This window comes from Melopsittacus undulatus, chromosome 5 (assembly GCF_012275295.1).
Source record: "Melopsittacus undulatus isolate bMelUnd1 chromosome 5, bMelUnd1.mat.Z, whole genome shotgun sequence".
Taxonomy (NCBI): Eukaryota; Metazoa; Chordata; class Aves; order Psittaciformes; family Psittaculidae; genus Melopsittacus; species Melopsittacus undulatus.
This window is the reverse complement of record NC_047531.1, coordinates 69554198-69577215: the sequence shown is the minus strand read 5'-3', so window position 1 is coordinate 69577215 and position 23018 is coordinate 69554198. Positions and strand designations below refer to the sequence as shown.

The following is a 23018-nucleotide window of genomic DNA, read 5'->3' as shown; positions in this document are numbered from 1 at the left end:
AATACATTGAACAGGAAAATTTAATAAAACTACACATGCAGAATAGTGGTGTTTTCATAACAGATGTGTCCAGGCAAGATAAATCTAAAGAATCTCGAAGTCTCCAGGTGACAATATAACAAAGTACAAAATTTATCTGGGGAAGACTGTTTTTACCTGAAGGGAAATATATTAATGTAATCAGGAAAGAAAAATAGATCTCTATTGCAAATAGCTAAATACTTCATTTTAACCTGAGCAGGAGTTTTTTCCACCTGAATTGTATACCTTAAGCATGGGTAGTTCTAAATTAAATGTGCATGTACTAAGAGCAACTACATAAAGACCTAGAGGCACAGTATTTTATTTAGGGTCAGTGTCCTGGTTACACAGAGGATGTATATAATTCTATAAATAAAACATCTGTGTATATTATATATATCATATATATACACACAATATTTACATATTTTTCAATAGCTCAGATTTTGTCAAAAACAATGAAAATCATAATGTTTCTGCCAAATCTATGTTCAGCTCTGACCACCTGGAAATCAGACCTTATACTATCAATCAGCTGTAGGGCTTTTTTTTTATCCTGGTCTGTGTACATTACTAGCATCTTTGCAAGAATAATAATGAAGGAATAATGATTTTGATACTTTGTTGAGCTTGGGGGGGGGGGAGGGAAGAAAAAGCAAGAGTAATAAGTCAGCAGGTGTCAAGTACATACTATAATACAACCATCTAATTGATATTTGTTGTTTTTCCATTGTACTTGTCTCTGTAAAAGGCAGTTCTTTCACTGTGTCATATTTCATACAATTTTTGTGGCAAATTAAAAGTAGAACAGTTGTGTTACATAGATAAGGGTTTCTGAAGAAAATGTACTGAAATGTACCTGGTAATCTTCTGTAAAAAATCTTGACATATGCTCTTTTTCATAATAGCAACTGCACAATTGCTTTAAATAACTCTTACTTTGTTCACATTGTTGCTAGTACACCATACAATAAATATTACATGCTCTAGATTGCCTGCAACATCACAAGACAGTCATTTACACAGTAACACTTCATTTGGTTCAGAATTCATAATGAAGCAAAGGAGACTAATAAACCCTATTGCCTTATTACCCATCTAACATGTTAATGTATTACTACATTAAATTGTAAAAATGACTGTTGATCATGCAGTTAGTGTTCAGGACTCAGGACTCAGTGATGTAAACAGATGGCAGGAGGTCCTGCAAGCATTCCCTTGAGGCCAGCACAATGCCACAGCTGTGGGCTGCCCCTGGACTACAGTACCCTTGTCACAAGCAGGCATGACTTTCGTAGGCATGTCAGTAAAACACTGATAGCCAAGACCTGTCAATAGTTATCATGAGCGCAGAACACCAATAGTGAAAGATCACATGGTTAGTATTTTCATGTTTTCCTGTTAAAATTATTACTCTGACACAGATTTAGAGCATCTCCTGTCATCTTTGCAAGTTGTCATCCATTATTTGCACTTCAGTGACATGAAAGCAGCCTGAAAGTGCTAGCCACCATACAATACAGACAGGGTCACAGAGAACAGTGCCTACATCAAGGTTAGAATAGAATAATCAAGACATACCAGAAGCTGCAGAAGCAAGATGTTTCAGCTTTGCTTGACAGAACTTAAGGCATAGCTTAAAGATCTACTTAAACCATAAAAGAACTGTAACTGAGCATTGGAGCTTAGTGTTCTCCCTCACCCTTTTGCCATAGAGATCCTCTGACTGTTTAAATCAACTGTCATTTACAATGCTCCTCTGATCAGTTTACAGTTGCTGTAAATCTGAATGTATGTTCTCTTGCAGAGCTCGCTATTAAATACTGGATTTCTAGTAATGATAACACCATGCTTCTTGGCCATTAAGGAAGAAGAATGTAGAGATTCAATTTACACTTATTTAAGCTCCATATAGTGCAAATGTACAAGATTTGTTTTCATTAGTCTACTGTCTAATCGCCTAGGGTTATAAAGACTCCCTCATGAGGATGATTTCACCTTAATGAGTCTTCCTCCACAGCAATGAAAGCTCAATAACAGAATTAAAATCTCAAACATCCTCGAAAAGGAAGGAAGAGAACAATTTATGATGCTAAAATGTTGAAAATATGCATTACTCATAACTCCCACGGGTTTTTTTTCTTTGAATAAAGTAGTATTTTTCTTGACATGTCAGGACACATTTTCAAGGGCTCAATTGTGTAAAGTTTCTGGAAAGCTCACCACTTAAATAGCAATAAAACTAACTGGAATCCAGGCAATTATAAAATAAACCTAGCTCAGGTTGTCAGACATGAACATTAAGTTTACAAGTGAATTTTCAGAGTGCTACAAAAGCCCTACTTGCAAGTTTGTCTGATTCTTTGTTGTTTAAGTAGTTGTATGGGAGAGAAGAAAAACTGCTAAGTTAAAAAATTAAAAAGCTTTTTGCTATTTTCCCTCCCCCAAAGGGAGCTGTGGTGAGTTGACCCTGGCTGTACACCAGGTGCCCACCAAAGCTGCTCCATCACTGCCCTTCTCAGCTAAAACAGAGGAGAGAAAATATAATGAAAATCTTGTGGGTAGAAATAAGGACAGGGAGAGATCACTCATCAGTTACTGTCATGGGCAAAACAGACTTGACTTGGGGGAAATTAGTGTAATTTATTACTAATCAGAGTAGGATAATCAGAAATAAAACCAACTCGCGCCCTTCCTTCTTCCCAGGCTTAACTTCCAGTTTCCCTGCCTCCTCCCCTGCAGCAGCACAGGGGAGTGGGAAATGGAGGTTATGGTCAGTTCATCACACGTTGTCTCTGCTACTCCTTCTTCCTCAGGGGAAGACTCCTCACACTCTTCCACTGCTCCAGCATTGGTCCCTTCCACAGAATAGTCTTCCGTGAGCTGCTCCTGCGCATGTCCCTTACACAGGCTGCAGTTCTTCATGAACTCCTCTCTCCAAGGGGCTGCAGATCCTGCCAGGAGCCTGCTCCAGCACAGGCTTCCCAGGGGGTCCCTGCTCCAGTGTGAGATCCTCCACAGGCTGCAGGTGGAGATCTGCTCCACCTGCAGGAGCTTAAAGCACCTGCTGGCCTCCTCCTTCACTGACATGGGTGTCTGCAGAGCTGTTAATCTCACATTGTCTCTCCTCTTTCCCACCTGCAATTGCTGTTGAGCAGCAGCTCTTTTTCCCCTTCTTAATTATGTTACCCCAGAGTTACCCCAGTGCCACTGTCACTGATGGGCTCAGCCTAGGCCACGATCATGCATGTCTTGGAGCTGACTGGCGTTAGCTCTCTCAGACATGGGGGAGGCTTTTGGCAGCTGCTCACAGAAGCCACCTCTTTAGCCACCTCCACTATCAAAACCTTGGCATGAAAACCTCGTACAGGAGCCCAAAGTGCATTCATTGTCACTGCTGAAGGTTTTATTCCCCACCTTCCAAAGTTATTTTTGCAATCTGAAAAGGTGGGGTTTTTTTTGCTTTTCTTTTGTTCTCTCAAAGTGTGGCTGATGTTGACTGCAGTGCTGTACGGTCCATGGTTAGTTTAGCTCCTACCTGTTGTGAAAATAAAGCTCTAAGTCCCTATTTGCCCTTTTAAATGTAACTGTTAACAAATCTCAGAACCTGCATTTCTAAATGGAAAAACTAAAGCATTTCAGCACTAAAGCCATCTTCAGGGAGATTCATTTTTATCTGTTGTTTTAAGACTATGTATGGATTTATAAGAAGTTTGGTTTATGAAGTCAGACTCTGTATTTATAACAGCCTGAAGAGCATTTTGCGTTCACTCGCTCAAATATTATCCCATGTATTTCATTTGATCATGAGACTGAAACATACTGAGATTTTAGCTACCACTCTGGAAGGAAAGACTCCCCCTGCCCAAGCCAACACCTCACTTTTCCATGTCTATTTATTAATAATATTTCATATAATATTCAGTCATTTCAAGTAATAAATCTCATTTTATACCTAGACAGCACCAAAAATCTGTATTTGCTTGTCTGTTGGGAAAAAAAACATTAAATGAGAAGCTTCTTGCCTTTATACCTTCTTTACTACACGTTTCTGACTTTGGTAGATGAAAAGGAATTTACATTATTAGGTTTGTGAATCTTAGACTTTCATCTGCTTTTGTCTAGTAAAGGATGTTGAGAATGCAGTTGAGCCACATACACCACCTGTTCCCCCCGGGGTTTTCAGGAACACTTTGGTAGTCTTATTACAGGACCACCTCACTAGTACCTGCTTCATCATTTATTCAAAGATGGGGCAAGCTCCCTCCTTAGCCTCTTCCTTTGATCAATGTAGAAAATGAAGCTAATCAGAATTTGTGACTCAATCCCATTGATTTCTGGAAATAGTTAAAATATTGGGTTTTATGTCAGGAAAGCCATGCTTGGTTCAGTCATTTTGATTAGTATATAAGTTTTAATTGGGAAAAGAAAATCTTGTGAGAATGTAAATGGTAGATGTCAGGCTGGTATCTGATAAAATCACCTAAGACAGTGCACTGCTTTATGTACTGTACTTCAAATAGATCTTGCAGTGCAACAAGTTGCTAATTTTGAGATCCTTTGTAGTGCTCCAAGTGTCCCACTAGCAGTTTTACTGGTACATCTGCTTCTCACTGTGAGAGCTTGTGATCCAAAAATTGTCCTTCGGGGCCTGTGGTTACATCCACCTCTGCTATTCACTGGAAGCTTAGCCTGAAAGGCTTCCTCTTGGATCCTGCAAACAATAACAGCATGGTGTAATTTGGAAATTATTTACTTCATGCAAAGTATGATTTATAGTGCCATAAGGTGCCATGTCATGATTTTGCCTTTCCTGTCTGGTTTCTTATTTCATTCCAGAGCATGTAACCAAACAAACACACAGGGACATTTTCAATACTCATAGTAGGGGTTTCCCCCATTTCTTCAGTGTGTATATTTTAGGCATATTTAAAAACAGGAGTTCAACTGGAATATGTGTAAAGCTAGAAATGGCTAATCTTCTTGCCAGAACAAATTAGAAATCTTAATAATGTATCTACTTTCATGCAAAATTCAATTTCTCATTCAAAAAACTTGCTACCATACTATAAAACAAGATTTCCATTTAAATCTTTTCATTCTAGTTTGACTGTGTCTAAACCTTTATTTTATAACACACAGAGTTCTTGTCCATGATTTCCTGAGTGGTTTGTCATAAAAATATATCAGTGGTGTATTCAGTGATGTGAATATGTGTGAAAACATATGCAAGTAAGTGTACTCTGTGCTGTGCTGGAATTGCTATGATACAGCAGTCATGAGACTGCAAGTGATTTGAAAGCAGCGGGATGAAAAGGAGTGTAAGCTGGAAAGTGAGAGATGGAAAGACTTTCAAACACCACTGTGGCAACTTGTTTTGCTTTTGGTTTGTAAACAGCATTAATTTTGTAAACTGGACGAATTTGCTAAGAAATTTCAAATCTGTAGTAGATTTTTTCCTCTGTACCTGTATAAGATCCCCTGTCCTTAGAACAGGGAATACATTTCTACATCTCGGGAACCACAGTTCCTAGTTTTGCATCCTGTATGAAACAGTGGAAATTTGCAAACAGCAACTCCTCATGCTGCTTCTCGTATTCTGCTTCTAAACTCAGACTGAGAGGATGGAGGCACAAATATCTTAAAGGCTGCAGCCAAATCTGTCATACCTCAGCTGACAGAGGCATTAAAATTGCAATAAAAGCTGAAACTATCCAGTATTATTCTAATTAAATAGTGAAAGTATCTTTTGAAGAAGATTAGTAAAACATTCCTTTTTACTGATGTAGAAATACAAATAATATGTTGACATATCCAAGGTTTTTTATGTAATTCCCGCTCTTAAAATTGACAGCAGGCATCCAGGTGACCCCCACTGAATGAGATACATCCTTCCTAAACCTACCTTCAAGAGCACATAAAATCTCACATAATTGTCGTAGTTTGGTTAAAATGCCCTTCACTCATGAAAAAAAAATCTCCTTTTATTGGACCTGGTTTTTACTCAGAATTAGAAAAGTATCTATTCGTTTTTCATGAAAATGTTTTGCCAGTGTGCATCTCATGTCATGTTTCCCCTCCACAAAGGTTGAAAGAAATACAGTGTATAGTGTATACAAGATCCTGATAATACAAAATACTGATTACCATTATAATTCCTTTCAGAAGTTGCATATAAAGTGTCAAGAAAATGCATTTCTGGCCCTGTAACTAAAATAAAGTATGAATAATGACAAATCTATTGTACAATTATAACAATTTCAATCACCCTATTGAATATCTCTGAACTCTCTAACCAGTAGCTTCTGAAAGGCTGTGTTGACATTAACACAAATTAGAAATCTAATTGGAAATGGCTACATTTATGTTTATTTAGGCTACACTTATGAATCAGGATTTAAATTTCCACTGAAGCAGAAGGAAATCACCTGTCTCTAAGCATCATATATTCCCTGTGCTACACGTAATATTTACCATATCAAATGATAGACATTGATTAAAGTTTTACACAAGCTATGAAGCTACACCTCTTAAAGCAAAGTCAGAGGGTGAACCAGGAGTCTAAGTTATGTTCTAAGTAGGCTGAAATCTGATATTTAACACTGTTCAAATATGGAATGTTATGATAGAATAACGTAGGAGGACATCCAAGTAGGCAATTTCACTGTTCTCTGAAAGACTTACATAAATAAGAGCTGGATGGAAAGCTGACACAATATAGTGACAAGAAGTTGGCTTAGCATAATATCCATGTAAAAAGAGAAGATTAAACAAAAAGTCTTAGAGATCTTTCAGATTTACAGCAAAGTAAAACATGGTTATCAGTGAGTTTAATTGCATAGGACTGATTTGTTTCAGTGTCAGAAAATGAAAAAGGTTCAGTGATTTAGCATAGGGCAAGTTTATAAAAAACAGCTTTTCAAAAATGTATTGTCTTCTTTTAATGCTTTACATTTTTTATGTGATCCAGGTTCTTGATGGTGTTGGGGACAGTCTGACATCATACATGTGTTTAGAGCCTCTGTTAATAACAAAACAGCATGACAACTTGTTCTGAAACTATTTAATAATAAATTAAATTCACAGTAGAAAAATTGTAAGTAAAAGCAAAGCAAAAAATATTTTAAATATTACCAAGAATGCTACAGAAAGAAACCACTGTAAACATCAATATGTTTATTAATTAAATTAAATATCCTTAAAAGTCTATATACTGTAATCATTTATTCAATGGAAAGCAAAATTAATTCAATATGATTATTATATGTAAATCCTTTACTAGTGGATGGTTTTAAATACAATTTAAATTACAAAAACATTTTAAAGAAAGTCAATAGACAAAGTGCTAACTTCTTACAGAACAGCAGCACTGGGAATAAGGCCTCAGGGGCTAAGATTTCAAGTGAAGGAAATTGTTATGAGTGGGAAAAGCACCCAGAATACCATCCTTGTAATTTACAGTATGGGATATACATTGATGGTAACAACAGCTCCTTCCTGAGGATATCAGAACACTTTCAGGAAAAGCCTAGTGGCGGGGTATTATTTTGTTTGGCCCCTAACTAGTCAGTATTTTCAGATTCACTGCAAATCTTATCAGATAACACCACCAGCAATCATCTCACACTTAGAGATCCCGATATCCCCTCAGCTTTCAACCACAAAATCATTCTTCCTCCCTAAAGTTATTATTCTTCCTTCCTGGAGTTATCAACACGAATTACGTGGACCAAATATCCCCATGATTCACAACAGAAAAAGGAATGAATTTAGTTCCTTCCCACCAGCCTGGAGGGATTTCAACTTGCTATTTGAACAGGGAATATTTTCTTACATATTTAAATCTTATATCTAAACCATATCTGAGTATCTTGGTGTTTTGCAGGTTATGTGCTGCTTTCTCATTGGATTTAAGTAATTTGATCAAGAAAATAAATTCAGGTTTGATTTTACATGTCTGGTTGAAAAGTTGCGAAACACCAAAACACAGAGCAATCAGCAGTCAAAACATCATACAGCTCTGAACTAAACCGTAAGGGGTTGAAGAATGTCAGCTCTTTCAGGGAAAGTCTGGCAGTGAATCAGTAATACTTATGGGAAATCTAATAAAAGCTTTTCCATTGATGCTTGAGCTACTACATGTACAGTAAATAGTCAAGAGACAAGACCAAAGTTCTGTAGATGTAAGACAGATTTTTGGATGACATCAGACTGCACAGACCAAGAAGTGCATAATTGAAAAAATGTATGTATAGTAGGTAACTGTTACTAAAAAAAGTGTAATAAGTTGGTAGTTCCTTTTCATTGTTGTTATACATAAGTATTTAAAGTATGCATAGTAAAGTTATGTACCTGAAGCCTGAAACTAGCAAGGTAACAAGTGGCCACTGAATTGGAAGAACTGAGTAAGTTTCAGCAGCAGAGGTACCCACATCATTTAGGATTTTTTATGTTTAGAAATGGATTCTGATCTGACACTTCTCAAATAATTTCAAATTAATTATTTGGTAAAATACCCAAAGTAAACATACAGAGGAAACACTTTTCTGCTTCATTTGTGTCTTGTGGGAGACTTTGCACCAAGAATAAATCTGTTGCATTCTCATTTATAATTTGTATATTCCAATTTGGGGTTTTGGTGTCTATCGAACATAGTTCGAATGTTGCCATTTTTTTGTGTGCTGCTTTTCCTTTTCATTTTGGTCACCCTTTACAATTTGGTAGTTTTTGCAACTACAGTGTGAATCTTTTTCTTCTGTCATATATATGTCATAGTGTCCTGCTACAGATAGAAATCAGACTGTTTCCCTTGCTAAATAGATGTAATTTATGCTATTCCTTACTGATTTATAGCCTTGTGTAATCTTTATTCATGATGAAATTATTGTCTTATTACATTGTCCTTTTCACTAGCTTGGCTGATGGGTATGGTTCTGTAACAACAGGTACTTCTTCAGATCACTTCTGGCCTATGTATTGATATTATATTCTATGATGTATTTTAATGTTTGAAATTAATGTTCCCTTAACACCTGAATTCAGATTAGTATTTTCAAGTGTACAGGCACAGGATGTAAATTTGGTCATTTTTGGTAATGAAGACCAGTTTTAATTTTGAAACTAAATCATTTAATTCTTACTTCATAAAAAAATACGATTCAGTGATGTTGATAGATAATGGACACAAATTCTGCCAAGATTTTGGAGAGAATTTATATGGGTATTATAGTAGGGATGTTTACCAAAATTGTAATTAAAAAGGTGGGCTTTAGAAAGTTGAAAATATTTTAGATTTGAGACAAAAACATAGAAGTTGTGTAACAATATATTCAGAATTATTATGACAAGGTGGGACTTTAGAAATCATGCTGTTTGTTTCTGTGTACCTTTGAAACATAGAAGACAGAATCTGAATTGGTGGAAATTCTTCAAAGTTTGAATGTTATAAAATCCTCCCTTGTCAGTCATAAAAACTCACTACAAAAATGTGAAGTATGTTGAAGATCAACATACCTGCTAGAAGTGAACAGGCTAAAGGAATGTTTCTTTAGGTTATAGGATATTTTGATGGGCTTAAGCCACAGCACTTAGAAAGGTCTAACTAGAAAATTAATACTCCACATTTCAGTCTTTTTAAGCTCACAAACGTTGTTTTGGTTTTCTCATTCAAGAAACAACTTTTCAGTTCATCTGACTGAGTTTGGCAAAGTTAGCAGGGAGCCAAATTTTAGCCTGCAGCTGGAAGCTATCTTTAGATTTAACTATGGAAAGACTAGCATCTCTGCAGTTTTACATTAGCTTTCGATTAGACTATAATAGTTGTTGCTGCTGTGGTCCAGGTCCAATCTTGCCAAGTGTTCTAAACAGGAAAACAGTGTCTGTGATAGCAGCTTAGAAAAGACGCACAGTTGAGAAGAAAAAAATATGTGATACGTTTGATCATATTTTAGCATGTATTATTTGGACTTGAATGTTTAGGTTGATTGTCCAGTTTTGTATCCAACAGTAGTAAATACAACAATGGTATTTATCCCCATTTATTTTCTATCAATTGATCTTTTAATTTTTTTGAATTTTATTTGGTTTGGTTTTAGCAGATGTGACTCCATCCTCAAGAATGTTAGCTTTTATTTTTTCAAAAGAGAGCATAGCATGAAAACCATTAAGGATTTAACCTTAGAGGATTAAATAGTACTAGGTACTTGGAAAGCTGTCTGCAGACATGTTTTGTAGTAGATACTTTAAGTTAGATATCATAAACATAAAAACATCAATGTAAGGAATAGGCATTTCTCAAAAGTAATATTACTAAATTTTATGTATGCTGCACAATTAGTTTCTTACCTAGATCTGTAGCATTATCACTGTCTGCTGTTGTAATGATGATTAGAATTTTAGATTCAGAGGCTACCTCAGAAATAGAGTCCTCTCTGTCTTCACCTTCACCTATTCCACCATCATCAACATCCATTCAGCTGTGTTTTGGCCTCCTGTGTAGAAAGTTACACGAATTCTTCAGTGATTAAATTAGTACATTTTCAAGTTATTTGCACATTCTGGAAAGTGCAAGTTAAATAAGAAATAAGTAAGTAATAAACAAGTGTTACAGCAATTAAAAATCTTTGCTTCAATAACCTATGAGTAAATATTCTTGTTTATTTGAAAGACACAGGGAAGTTTCCATGCTTCTTTAGGAGCATTAATTCTGCCTTAATTTAGTCTTTAAATCAAGGCTAGAGAAAAAGTATAAAACAAGTTAGCTGTGTGAATCTGCACAACTTACATCTGTTATCCGATGACCACCTTAGAGCTGAAACTGTTAAGATGTGACAGACTTCACTCCATGTTATTCCTGTGTATAGTTACTCTGCATTCATTATGGTAACAAAACCATTGAAAAAATTAGCTGTAACAATGATGGGCGTTTGGTAAAGAAATTTTTCCCGTTCAAAAATCAAGTGAATCTCCCCAAAATAATGATACACAATATTTTATTCTTTATTTCGGTAACCTAGACTTGAATACCATTTGAACTGTAAAGAAAAAGAAATAGGTGAAGCTATTAATAAAAAAAAATTATTAAATTACCAAGTCCTGTGTACAAAGGGAGTCTATGCTGAGGAGATTATAGAGATCTTTTTGTTATTTAAGATAGACCTAATTCTCTTATTTAAGCAAAACATTTTAAAGCTCATTCTGTTTGTACGATCCCAAAAGACAGATTGTGTTGGACAGTTTCAATTCCCATTCTTTTATATTTTTCTATAATTGCTTTGGGTGGATGTTACCCTCAGGTCTCAGTCTTAGCACTGAAATCTGTGGTAGTCATGTGAGTCCTCCAAAGGCTGTAATTTGGAATTTAGCAGGCAGTGAATCAACCTGACTCAAATCACAATAGTTTTCAACATCCATACTAAAGAAGAGTTGTTTACAGTGGTCCATGGGGTTTCAAATGCTGGTCAGAGCTGATTCAAATAGAATCAGAAAATCAGAATTTAAACGTAAGTTAAAAAGCATACTTAAAAAACCCCATTTTTTGATTAAATTATTCCAAAGGAAACATATTTTAATGTAAATTAAAATTAAATTTAGTCAAATTCAGTGTCCCACAAAATCTTGGCTGCTGTAAACACTCAGGAGGTAGTGTGGCCTTAAATCTTCCCTCCCACCCCATGCTATTCTATTTTAGGCCAGGACAGTGTTTTAGGGTGCTTCTGACTCAGGATTTGTGCAGACACAATACAGTGACAGAAGCCTTTACATTTACACCACCTTTCCAAAAACAGCATGTATACTTCTTACCTACTTTTCTACTGTTTAATATAGAATGTTATCCATCCAATAAATCATTCATTGTGGATGTTTATGAAAGTAAAACTCTATAGAGAGATCTGTGTGATTTATCAAAATAAGTAATTTTTATATTAGCCAGATTTTCCAGTTTATCATAGTATAGCATGTAAAAGTCTTTTAGGACTTGAATCTTTCCATCCTGCTTATTTTCTGAGGGTAGGCTGCAAAATTAGGGAGAAAGCAACTTATTTTCCAGTAGCTGCATGGGATTTTTACTAGCACTACCAATAAATAAAACAATACTTTCAATACAATGAAACCTACTTATATGTAAAAGCCCTTGTCTGTGGTATTCATTCACTGGTTTAATGCATACACCTGTTTTTCTTAACACAAATTAGTCAAAACATATGTTGCACTTAGTAACAGATGGGAAGATGACAGAAAATTAGCACTTCCTTTTACATCACCTGGTTTTGATTCATAGCCTTTCAGTACTGTTTTTATATAATGGTACTTTGGTGTCCATTGTGTTCTGTTATAGAAGAATGAGTTGTCCTTGACTTGTTACAAAATCAGTGGTTAACACTATGTTTGGTATTTAAACCTGTTTGCATGTACAGATAATTTTGAAAATGCTACAAATGGCAAAAATAGGATCAAAATATTAATAGATTTAACAAATTTTCTGCTTAGTAGTTTTAAGGTTTATTATGTATGTTCACCACATATTTTCTCTCTTTTGCAGATTGTAGCTTTGCGTGAACAAAATGCACACATTCAAAGGAAAATGGCAGCTGGTGAAGGGCCTGCTGAATCAGAGCATATTGAAGGAATGGAGGCAGGGCAAAAGGCTCATGAAAAGGTATAAAATATTAGTTTTCACTGGAATACACCATCAGTATGAGAAATAAGCAGGTGTCAGATTTTTCTAATGTAAATATTTTGTGGCACATCCCTTTAGAACAGTCTGCTTAATTAAACCAGTATAAAAATTGAGTTTGTTTAAATGGAAATGTAAATGGGCTCTTTGATAGAGTACAGAGTTAGACCCAGGGCTTATAGCAAACTTTGCATTTTTTTTTGCATTTTTTGAATTTTTGCATAATGCTACAATTAAGAATACTATATCCTGCTGAGTGATCTTATGCACATCACATACAGAAGGAAAAGGTGTAGTGGCATGGGTATGTGAAAGGGTATACATGCAATAACTACTGCCAGAATAGTCCATAGTGGGATAACAGAGACCTAAAAACTAGAAAAAAGTCATTTTCCTCTCTGATACCTATAGATACTCTTTAAATTCATGTCCATGTTCATTGTCCACGACATTCATATAGAGAGAAATTAAGAGCTTTACTTACTTAGCACATTTTCAATGAGAAATAGGGATATTGAATTTAGATATTTAAATACTAGATATTTAATATTAAATGTAGATATAATATTACATTTAGATACTTTAGCTACTTAGCAGCCTAAGTATTTGCTGCTTCAGGCTGAAAGGAAATCAAAGGTAGAGAATATTTATTTAGAAACATTTTCTTCTAAGCCTTAGTTTTCCAGTTTGATAAAAAACCCAAGTTGTGTGTCTTCCTCTCTTGCTTCACAGTTACTAAATTAAAATACAAGCATAACATAACATTTGGCAGACAGATGAAATAAGTAAAGCTGCTGCTTGGATCTCTAATTGTGCATTTCTGTCTAATGGCCTGTGATGAACAGTAGCATAAATCATACTTATAAAGAATAACACTCATCATTACTTATTTATTTTATAGGCAATCTAATTTACAGGGATGCATTTGCATGGCAAGCATTAATTTTACATGCTTTGCGGTTTGTTTTATGTCTGCATTTTTCTTTGAGCAATCTATGTGATTCAGAGCCATACAGTAAACAAATACTGTTCAGCTACTTTTCTATTCCTTGCAAAATCTTACTCTTTGACACTTCTGTGAAATTTTGTTAAAACAGTGAACATCCCACTCACTTGTGCTTTTAAATACCACCACACTGCTTAGCTGAAAATCTCTAATTTGAACATTTCTTTGCAAGCTATGTCTTCTGATTTGAGTCAGTGCATGCCTTATTTATAAGCAGAACTAAATGGAAATATCTGTCCTTTAAGAAATCTGCATTTTTAGATATTAATAAAAGAGGAATGAAAGCAAAGAAGCATATCATTGTAATTTTATATTAAATGTTTGTAGACCATTATGTCCAGAAAATTTCTATGCTTCCCAGTCAAAACAATTGAAGTTGGTTTTGTTAAGGTGAATTGAAGGCTTAAGCTTGATAACTTTTGCATACTAGATAGGGAGTTAACAGGAGACTATATATTGACACCAGGTCACTCAATGTACACTAATTCAAATCCTCTGCAGTAGCTGCTCTCTCCCCCTTTCTGCATTACCTTAGTGCATAATACCATCAATTCCTTTTTATTTTGTGAAGTCCTCACTTTGTAAGATATTTCCTCTTAAACCCATACTCTAAGAATCCATTTAGAAAACATTCTTTCAATTTCTGCAGTATGGAAGGAGAATAAGCTATGAGGTAACGGTTTGCATCCTCTTATAATACAGGAGATCAAGGTTCAGTTTCAGTCAATCTAAGCAAGATCCTATGGTTTAGGTTTCCACTTTGTGTCTGATAGTCACAATTACATAGGTTGAACTTAAGCAGTACCTTTAGGTAGTCACCCTATTAATCATGCCTGTCTTCTTGGACTTTGCAGGAGATACAGACATGGTAAAGTCTACACAGACACTGAAGTAGAGCTTGCCTAGGTTTGCACTTAGTCCCAAACTGATATAGGCAATTAGAGGATTCCTCAGCTTAAAATAACCTACAGAAAGAGTTAGCCAGTATGGGTCACATGGAATGAAGACTGGACTGTTTTCTGAGTTCTAGGTGTGTCAAAGTTTAGCATCTATTTTGAAGCTGGAATAACTTTTTGTGTATTTAGGAAAAAGATTACAACATAGATTTCAGCTCATTTAAAACATTAGCACTGAATGATTTCTGTACTTTTGTGGGAAAAAGATTGACTACATTTCACAGCAACACAGAAATATTTTGTATTACTTCAATGCTTAGAAAAGGAGCTAAAAAAAGCTATTACAGAATTTTAGGTTGCTCCCTCTCAAGAGCATAGAAAGAATAGTCCAAGAACTCTTCTGGGCCATTCATTTACTTTTTAAAAAAAATCATAGAAAAATGAGACATTGCCAGAGACCAGAGAAGTCAAAGTCATGCCAACCATGAAAACAATATGACCAAAGCTGCATTAGTCTGTTTATCTACACTGGTGTTAGCAAAATTATGAAAAAGCTAATAGTGAAAATTGAGAACCAAGAAAAAAATCAAACTCTTCAGAAAATGAAAATAAAGAGAATGCTAAAATGACTCTGTAAATTTTATAGAAAGTGTTTTGTAATTTCTAGGAAAAGTATACATAATTTTATGAGACAAAGAATTTGGTTCAAAAGGAAATTGTTTTACAATACCTTTTTTTTCTATAAAGAATGGCTCAGTGCATAGTATTTTTTCTATTTTTTTTTCAAATGAGCAGTAAGGAAAATCAAGCCAGTTAATCTTTAAGAAATAGAAATCTTATTAATGGTGACAGAGTGTAATCATAAATGGAGACTCGTTGCCAAGTATAAATGAAACATTTCAAAAGAAAATAATGGTGAAATAGAAGTAATGAGAAGTATTAACCATAAATATTTATTGCTTCACCAAAAAATAAAGCCTAAACCAAAAGCAAATGAACAAAAAGGGAAAACCCCTAAGAAAAAATAGAGTGAATAGCTTTTAATTCTGATTTCACAAATTGCAAACTTTGTAAGGCATCTGCTGTAAGAATGTATTAGGGATCTCAACATGGAACTATCCTGATTTAAAACAAAACAATAAAAACCAACAGGGAGCTTCTAGGGTATAGCTTTTTGTGCCTGGAGAAGACTGCAGATTGTACTGTGAGTTGTTTTTATTGGCAGGTGGATGCGAGGTCATTAAACAGATAAGGTCACACATGTTCCCTAAGGGGGACTTCAACCAGGTATGTTAAAATGTCTGCTCTATCACAATAGAGCTTCCAAGCTACATCTTTTAAGCAAGACAAATTTAAAAGCTAGCAAATACGGAAACTTGCAAACAGGCAAACTTGCACAAATGGATCTTTAAAGGACTCTCAGAAATTCTTTTTTAAAAGTCTGACAAAGATCACCTGCTGAGGGAATTCAGCTATTTCTATTATCAGATATTCTTCTACTTAGGTTGGTGACCAATGGACACCACTTGCTGCTGTTGAGATCTTTCACTTGATCAGCAGGGACCTGATTAGCCCAGGCCAGGGAAGACAGTATACATACATACATACATACATATGTATATATAATATATATAATATTTATATTATATTTATAATTGTCCCTTGAGAAATCTATTTGGAAATATAAAAGTGGGACTGAGCATTAGAGATCAAGATCATGACAATGGAGGATGCATGCAGGGTTATTAAAGGAAAGAAGTTGGGCAGCTGTGAAACTCTGCAGTGGCACATAAGTGAAGAAGGAACCTGCCGTTTAGCAGGAGGGTAGCTTATGTGCTTCTCTTCTCAATATTAATGGTTTTCCATCTGAAACAGCCAGCAGTGAGTGGCAACTCACAAGTAGACTCCTCCTGACATTATGAGCAGGGTCTGTTGACTACACCTCATGTACCTCTGGGGAAACTTGAATGTAGGGTGTTAGTAAAGTATTACCAAAGTTCATCTGCCACCTCAAATTATTGCACCAGCAATATTACAGGATGCTATTTATGTAAGCAAATTTAAAATTATGATGAAGCTTTTGGACAAGAAGGATTGGTGTTCTCATCAGTCTTTGATGATAAGCTTTGTAGCTCAGAATGAAAGGTACATCCTAGAGATGAAAGTTTGTCTGTGAAAGTGGTGTTGCCAGTGATCTTTGGTTTTTCTCAGCTCTGGAATAATGCATGAGGAGCCAGTGGGCAAAACCAGTCTGTATCTCATGTAAAAGCAGGAATGTCTTTGACCAGTGGATTTCTGAAAGAAAGTTTGCTGTAAGAACTTTTTGTTTTGCTGTTTACTGAGTGCAGCCAGAATGCATGATGTGTAAAACAATAGTGGGAAAGGTGATCCTTGCCCCAAAGCAGTCATAGTCTGAATTAGTGAAGACATACTTCAGACTCTTCAGACATACAATACATTTGATAACCAGGTGATAGGTCTGTTCTTCAGCACTGCAAATGTCTTTCTGGCTTTCTAATCATCTTTCTGATTCACATCAATAAAGCTAATTAAAGAAGCATGGGCTGAGTGGGACTTAATGAAGATTGATGGCTTGAAACACCTGAGGAGGTGAGGAGTTTTCAGAGTGAAAGGAAATACAGATAAAAACTGTAGCTGGGATTGCAAGTCCTTATGAATCTAAGGAGTAAGTGTGGGAGAGTATATAATATTCTCTCTGAAAGAGTCAAGGTAAATATTTTGTAAATACTGTGGTGCTTAATAGTTCAGTCTGTCTGAATGACTGTGAATACTTACTGGTCAACAGTATAGCATAGGGATTTTATTATACTGAAAAGCTGCATTACTTATGCATTATTTACATGCTGAATCAATAGACTTCTTAGGTCTTTAATTTTTCAAGGAAAAAAAAGCTCTTTGCCTGTTTAATATAAATTAATTTGTCTTTCAGTCATACAAAATCCTTTTTAACTAACAGAAACCTCTGTATACTTACTTCTACACATCAAGCCCTTTAAACCACTGCTTTAAAAGTGTGCTTACCTTTGCAAGGGAATTTTACCCCTCTAGCACTGTGTCATCTGATGGCATTGGCTGACTAACTTATGCTGGATGACTTACTGCAAGGAGTTGCCGGGCCAGTGATTTCTAGTGCTAGGCTAGGCAAACTAGTAAGAAAAAGGAGGGTAAATGGGGACAGGGTTTACATGTTGAATTTGGTTTGGGTGGCTAGCTAGCCGTTATAATTCAGAAGCAGTGATTTCTCTCTCCTGTGTAAGATCTCAGAAATTCTTTAATAGCATTAAAGAGAAATAGGCAGGCACTCTGGAAGAAACCAGCAACAAGAAATATGCCTGCCTGACAAGTAAACCTTTTTTTAATTATTATTATTTCCCCTGTCCAAGCCATCATTTTGCAAAGTGAGTAAAGTGTAAGAGATGATTACAGGCATCAGAAGGAAGAATGAGAGCTGAAAGCTGATCAGGAAGCAGACTTATTTCAGATCTTAAAATTAGTAATAAACACCGAAATCTTTTGATGGCTTGGTAGAAGAAGCAATGAAGTGAGGATGATTGGAGAGAAAAGTGGTGGAGAAGGCAGCTATTTTTACATCAGTGTTGTGGTATCAAAGAAATAGCTCAGTTCGGAGAACACTGGCTTTCATAATTGATTAGAGATTGGAGAAAATGCAAGGTAACTGAAGGGGAGTCCTCTAATGATTCTGCAATTTCTGCTTGACACAGACCAAAAGATTTGGAACAACCTAGAGAAGTAGCATAATATTCAAACATTATGAGCAACCTACTACTTGGAAATTACTGTGGCAGCTTAGGTGTAATGCTATTATTTTGGGCATAGCTTTTCACATTCAGTTTTGTGTGCTAATTATATGGATGATGATCCTGTTGCTTTTTCTTCTTTAGTTGTGACTTGTGATTGGACTATCACATAGCTGTGTCTGTGTTAATATAATTGAGTGTCTTTTAAATCTTTTGCATGAGGCAGTTGAATAAGAGCGGAAGAACTCTAGTAAAAAAGCACCTTCTGGCAACTTGTTATTCATTTATTCTTACATCTCAAACAGCATCTCTTTGCAGCATTAAATTTTACTCTTTCATCAGGTCAAGTGGCATATAGAGTTTAGCTGCCTTTCATGTTTATTTTACTTCCTTTTTAGTATCACTATACTACAAAATTCAGACAAGTTTATTTGACCTGAGAAATATACTGTATTTCTGTCTCTCCCCTGATGATCTGGCCAGCATTCTAAGTCAGAAGGATAAAAAAATAATCTTTTTTTTTTTTTTTTTTTTCCCTGGGACCAGGGACAAAACTTTCCAGTTTGTCTGCCTCACTGTTTTAAAAGGAGTTTTAAACAAACAAACAACAAACTGAACACCTGGTTTTAAAGCTTTTAAGCTTCATACGGCATTTCTTTCCTAATCTTCCCCACATTGAATTTTTCCCCACATTGAACCCTGTTATCTGAGTCTATGATTCTATATAATGCAGCTTGCCATTTCAAAAGTATCATGGTTTACATCACATACACTACATTCTCACATGCCACTTATTACTTTTCAGATTTGTTTCTTGGCTGCTTATAACCTTGCAGCAATTCCTGGACCACTATTTAGAGAGCTGTAAGGCAAATTCAATGCAAGGTAGAATTTGTTCATTTGTGACAACTGCTAAAATTGCTGTATGAGATTAAAACTGTAAACCAGATTATAATTATCATAGATTAAAAAAAAAGTTATCTCAAATTTGCACAATGGAATAAAGTATGATGGTTATAATGTTTGTCCTGTTTGAGTGCTATTTGTTTACATATCTGACTGCTGTATAATAACAGGATTTTAAGTAGACTAACTGAACTCTTTCAGAACAACAAACTGAGTGTAAATAAGTATTTTAATTGCTATCATCATTTTATCATAGTGTCCTGAAAGTGGATCAATGATGATTCAGCAGCTATCATAAAATGTCAAGATAATAGAATTAACTAGTATAAAGAAAGCCATTTTGGAACAGAGCTATTTGATATAATGAATTTTTAGAGTAAAATAACTTTATTCGATGATCCACAGAAGGGCAAGTGGTCTAAATCTGAGTTCATTTTATGGCTGACTGGGGAAAAAATGTAGTTAAAGCCAATAAACAAAGTAAAGTTCTTTTTGAATTTTCTAGAAGATTCCTGTTTAAATATATTCTGGTGATAATAATATGGAAGTGCTAATGAAGAGAAGCTTTGTTTACTTTCAGAACTTGCTAGGAATATTTCATATACACATTGCTATGCTCCCTACCATCTGAAGGACAATGAGTGCATTTTAGCACCAGTACTCCTGCATGATGTTCTTTAAGATCTATAACATATTTAAAATGACAGTTACACTGAAATACTTTGTTCCCATACTGCATAACAGAAAGGTAACCAATAAAATTGTACCTAATCAAGAAAGTGAATGATAGCTTGGACTACTTCAGGTTGATTCTTTTTCATGTTACAGGTAAAGTAGCACTTTTCTCTCCTGAAATCATTTATTTACCATATAGATCATATTCCTAAAATCATATTTACAGTGCAAGTTCGATACTTTTGTATTTGAGTTGGGTTTTTTTGCTTTATTTGTAACTATATTCATACCAAGGCTTTCAGCAGCATACAAATTAACTACAGCAGAATGTGATTCCAATGTAGAACTAGCCAATAGTCTGTTGTTGTCCAGACTCTAAGCACTTCTTGGCACAATGAATTTATGATTTATTAGTGTTGCTTCCTGCCTGCATTGTTGCCTAGTTTTGCAAATTAAATAGGCTTTGATTAAGTTTAAATGCTGAGTAAGTTTAGCCAAGATGTATTAATGCAGTTTGTTGCTTTTTAGGAGTAGTATTGTTGCCATTTGTATTTGAATAGTTGTAATGTCAAACTAAAGCTATTTTTATACAGAATTCTGCTCTTAATACAGAAGTTTATTTCTCTATGAGATTCTAGAATCCCTAGATATGAATGAATACTAATTTTTTTTGCATTTTTTTCATAGCTACACCTGTCTTATTTAGCATGAGAATTATTGTATTTTTCTCTTCTTAGTTGCTTGTGTAATTTTTAAAATAATCTTTGGTTTAGAAATTCTTTGCATAAATTCTGTGTTACAAGATAACTAATAGATAATGTCACTTCTCTGCCAACAGCGCCTATCAAATGGCTCCATAGACTCCAATGATGAAGCTAGTCAAGTTGTTGAACTTCAGGAACTACTGGAAAAGCAAAACTATGAAATGGCACAAATGAAGGAACGTTTGGCCGCACTATCTTCCCGTGTGGGAGAGGTGGAGCAGGAGGCAGAGACTGCCAGAAAGGAACTCATTAAAACAGAGGAAATGAACAGTAAATATCAGAGAGACATTAGAGAGGTAAGGAGTTCGTCGCCCTTGCCTCCTGTTACTTGACTGTTGTTCCTGTGTTACCCACTACAAACTTAGAGAGGCCAATGAATATGAGTAGCAAAAGGTGAGTACTGCCAAAAGCCCTTGTACTTTGAAAACACATAATTTACATTAAGAAATAGGAATAGAAATCTCTATACAAATCGCTGCTTATAAAAGTGGGTATGCATATGTGCAACTGAAAGAGGAGAAAGGCCAGCTCCTTTGGGATTTAGCATAACTAGAGTGCATTCTGGCCAGTTTTCAGCTATTTCAATTTTTCAACATGAACTCTGTTAGATAAGCGTGCTGGTAATATAGATTGTCATTGTACATTGTACATTTTTAAAATTCCTGTGTGGTTTTATAAAATGATGTTATTTATATAATCAATTATAATATTTACTCATGTGTGGTAACTTCATTACCCCTCTTATTATGCTATTCCCTTCTCTGAATAAATTTTCTTTCTTCCTCTTTAAATTTGTGGTACTCCTTAGTGCTCTCCAGAGTATCTATCTTATGTGGTTGTTCTCAATATGTGTGGATGGCTAACTTCTATTTTAGTATTTTGAAAATAAAATTTTAGTGGGACCCAGGAATGTGCATATACAATTTTCCCCCACATCATCGAACTATGTTTCTACTGTTATGTACCTATATCAGTTTTTCTGTTTTCTGGTCAAGCCTTATGTTGTTTGAGAAGCACGCAAGTAAATGTGAGCTGAATTTGGTATTGTTTTTTACATTGAAAAATATAGAAACTATGAAAATATAAAACCAATGAGCATTGTTTCTGTTTGATCCGCTCAGCAGGTACCACTTTAAACATCATAGCTGCAAGAAATCCCAAAGGAAATAAATTCTCTTTAAAACAGAAAAATTACTTCTTTGCATACCTTACGTCTCAGTTTACTGTTAGCATCTAGTGAAAATTAAACTGGTATAAAACAATGTAGCATTTTAATTGCATGGGTTTTGCTGGGTTTTTTTTTTTTGGTCACATTAGGCAATGGCACAAAAGGAAGATATGGAAGAAAGAATAACTACTCTGGAGAAGCGCTACCTCAGTGCTCAGAGAGAATCCACCTCCATACATGACATGAATGATAAGCTAGAAAATGAACTGGCAAACAAGGAAGCCATCCTCCGTCAGGTGCGAATATTACTCAGTTGGTTTCTTCATATATAGTGAATATTAATGCTAAACAGGGGGAAGATAGGAGGTTTACAATAATTTAATGTGTTCATTTTTAATCAACAGATTAGTTTATCTAGAAAAAAAAGCTTCATATCAGCTTCTACGGCTATGACTACATGTCAAGGTGCATATTCAACACTGGGAAATAACTGTGTGTTCTGATAGTATTTTGCATAAATGCACATAGTCTATTCCCTAAGTAAAGAATTATCTTTGCTTCTTATCTAACAATTTTCTGAATTTTATTTACCAAAAAAACAAACCAAATAAAAAAAATAGTATAAACAAAAAAGAATTCCCTTCTGCAGGAAAGATCAAAATTTGCATACAACATATTCTAATGATTTCTACTTGTTAAAAAAGAGTATAAGATAAAAAGCATGATTGTGCAGCATTCTCATGTGGTACTTCATTTCCACAGTGATTTAAAAGCTGAAGTATAAAGTGAACAGAAAATAATGTTTGTCATTTGAAAATTGTAATGTGAACTGAAAGCTAGCATGAAATTAATATAATTCACATTGTAAAAGATGAAATTTCTCCTCAGCCTCAGTATCAGACTTCTTATTTTTTTTCACCTATCTTGTCTTCAAACAACATAAAATACTATATGGGAAATAAGCCTTTATAATCTGATAATGTCTGCTTCTATGACTCTATGCAAATATATTTACACACACATGCATACATCTCTCTGTATGTGGGTATATATGTTTCTGTGACTACTTCCTCAGGGAAGTTAAAGAATCGGAACTAAAACTCTGTTTTATTGCTGCCAATGTAAAC

The 23018-nt window shown here is 35.0% G+C and overlaps 1 protein-coding gene across 1 annotated transcript in view; it reads left to right on the top strand.

The window, feature by feature from the left end:
* Window positions 1-23018, top strand: part of PPFIA2 (PTPRF interacting protein alpha 2) — a 331712-nt gene that overhangs the window by 224757 nt on the left and 83937 nt on the right. The window contains exons 7-9 of the mRNA XM_031047954.2: window positions 12563-12679; window positions 20798-21019; window positions 22041-22187. Coding sequence (XP_030903814.1) covers window positions 12563-12679; window positions 20798-21019; window positions 22041-22187 — 486 coding nt within the window. The remainder of the gene's footprint in view (window positions 1-12562; window positions 12680-20797; window positions 21020-22040; window positions 22188-23018) is intronic.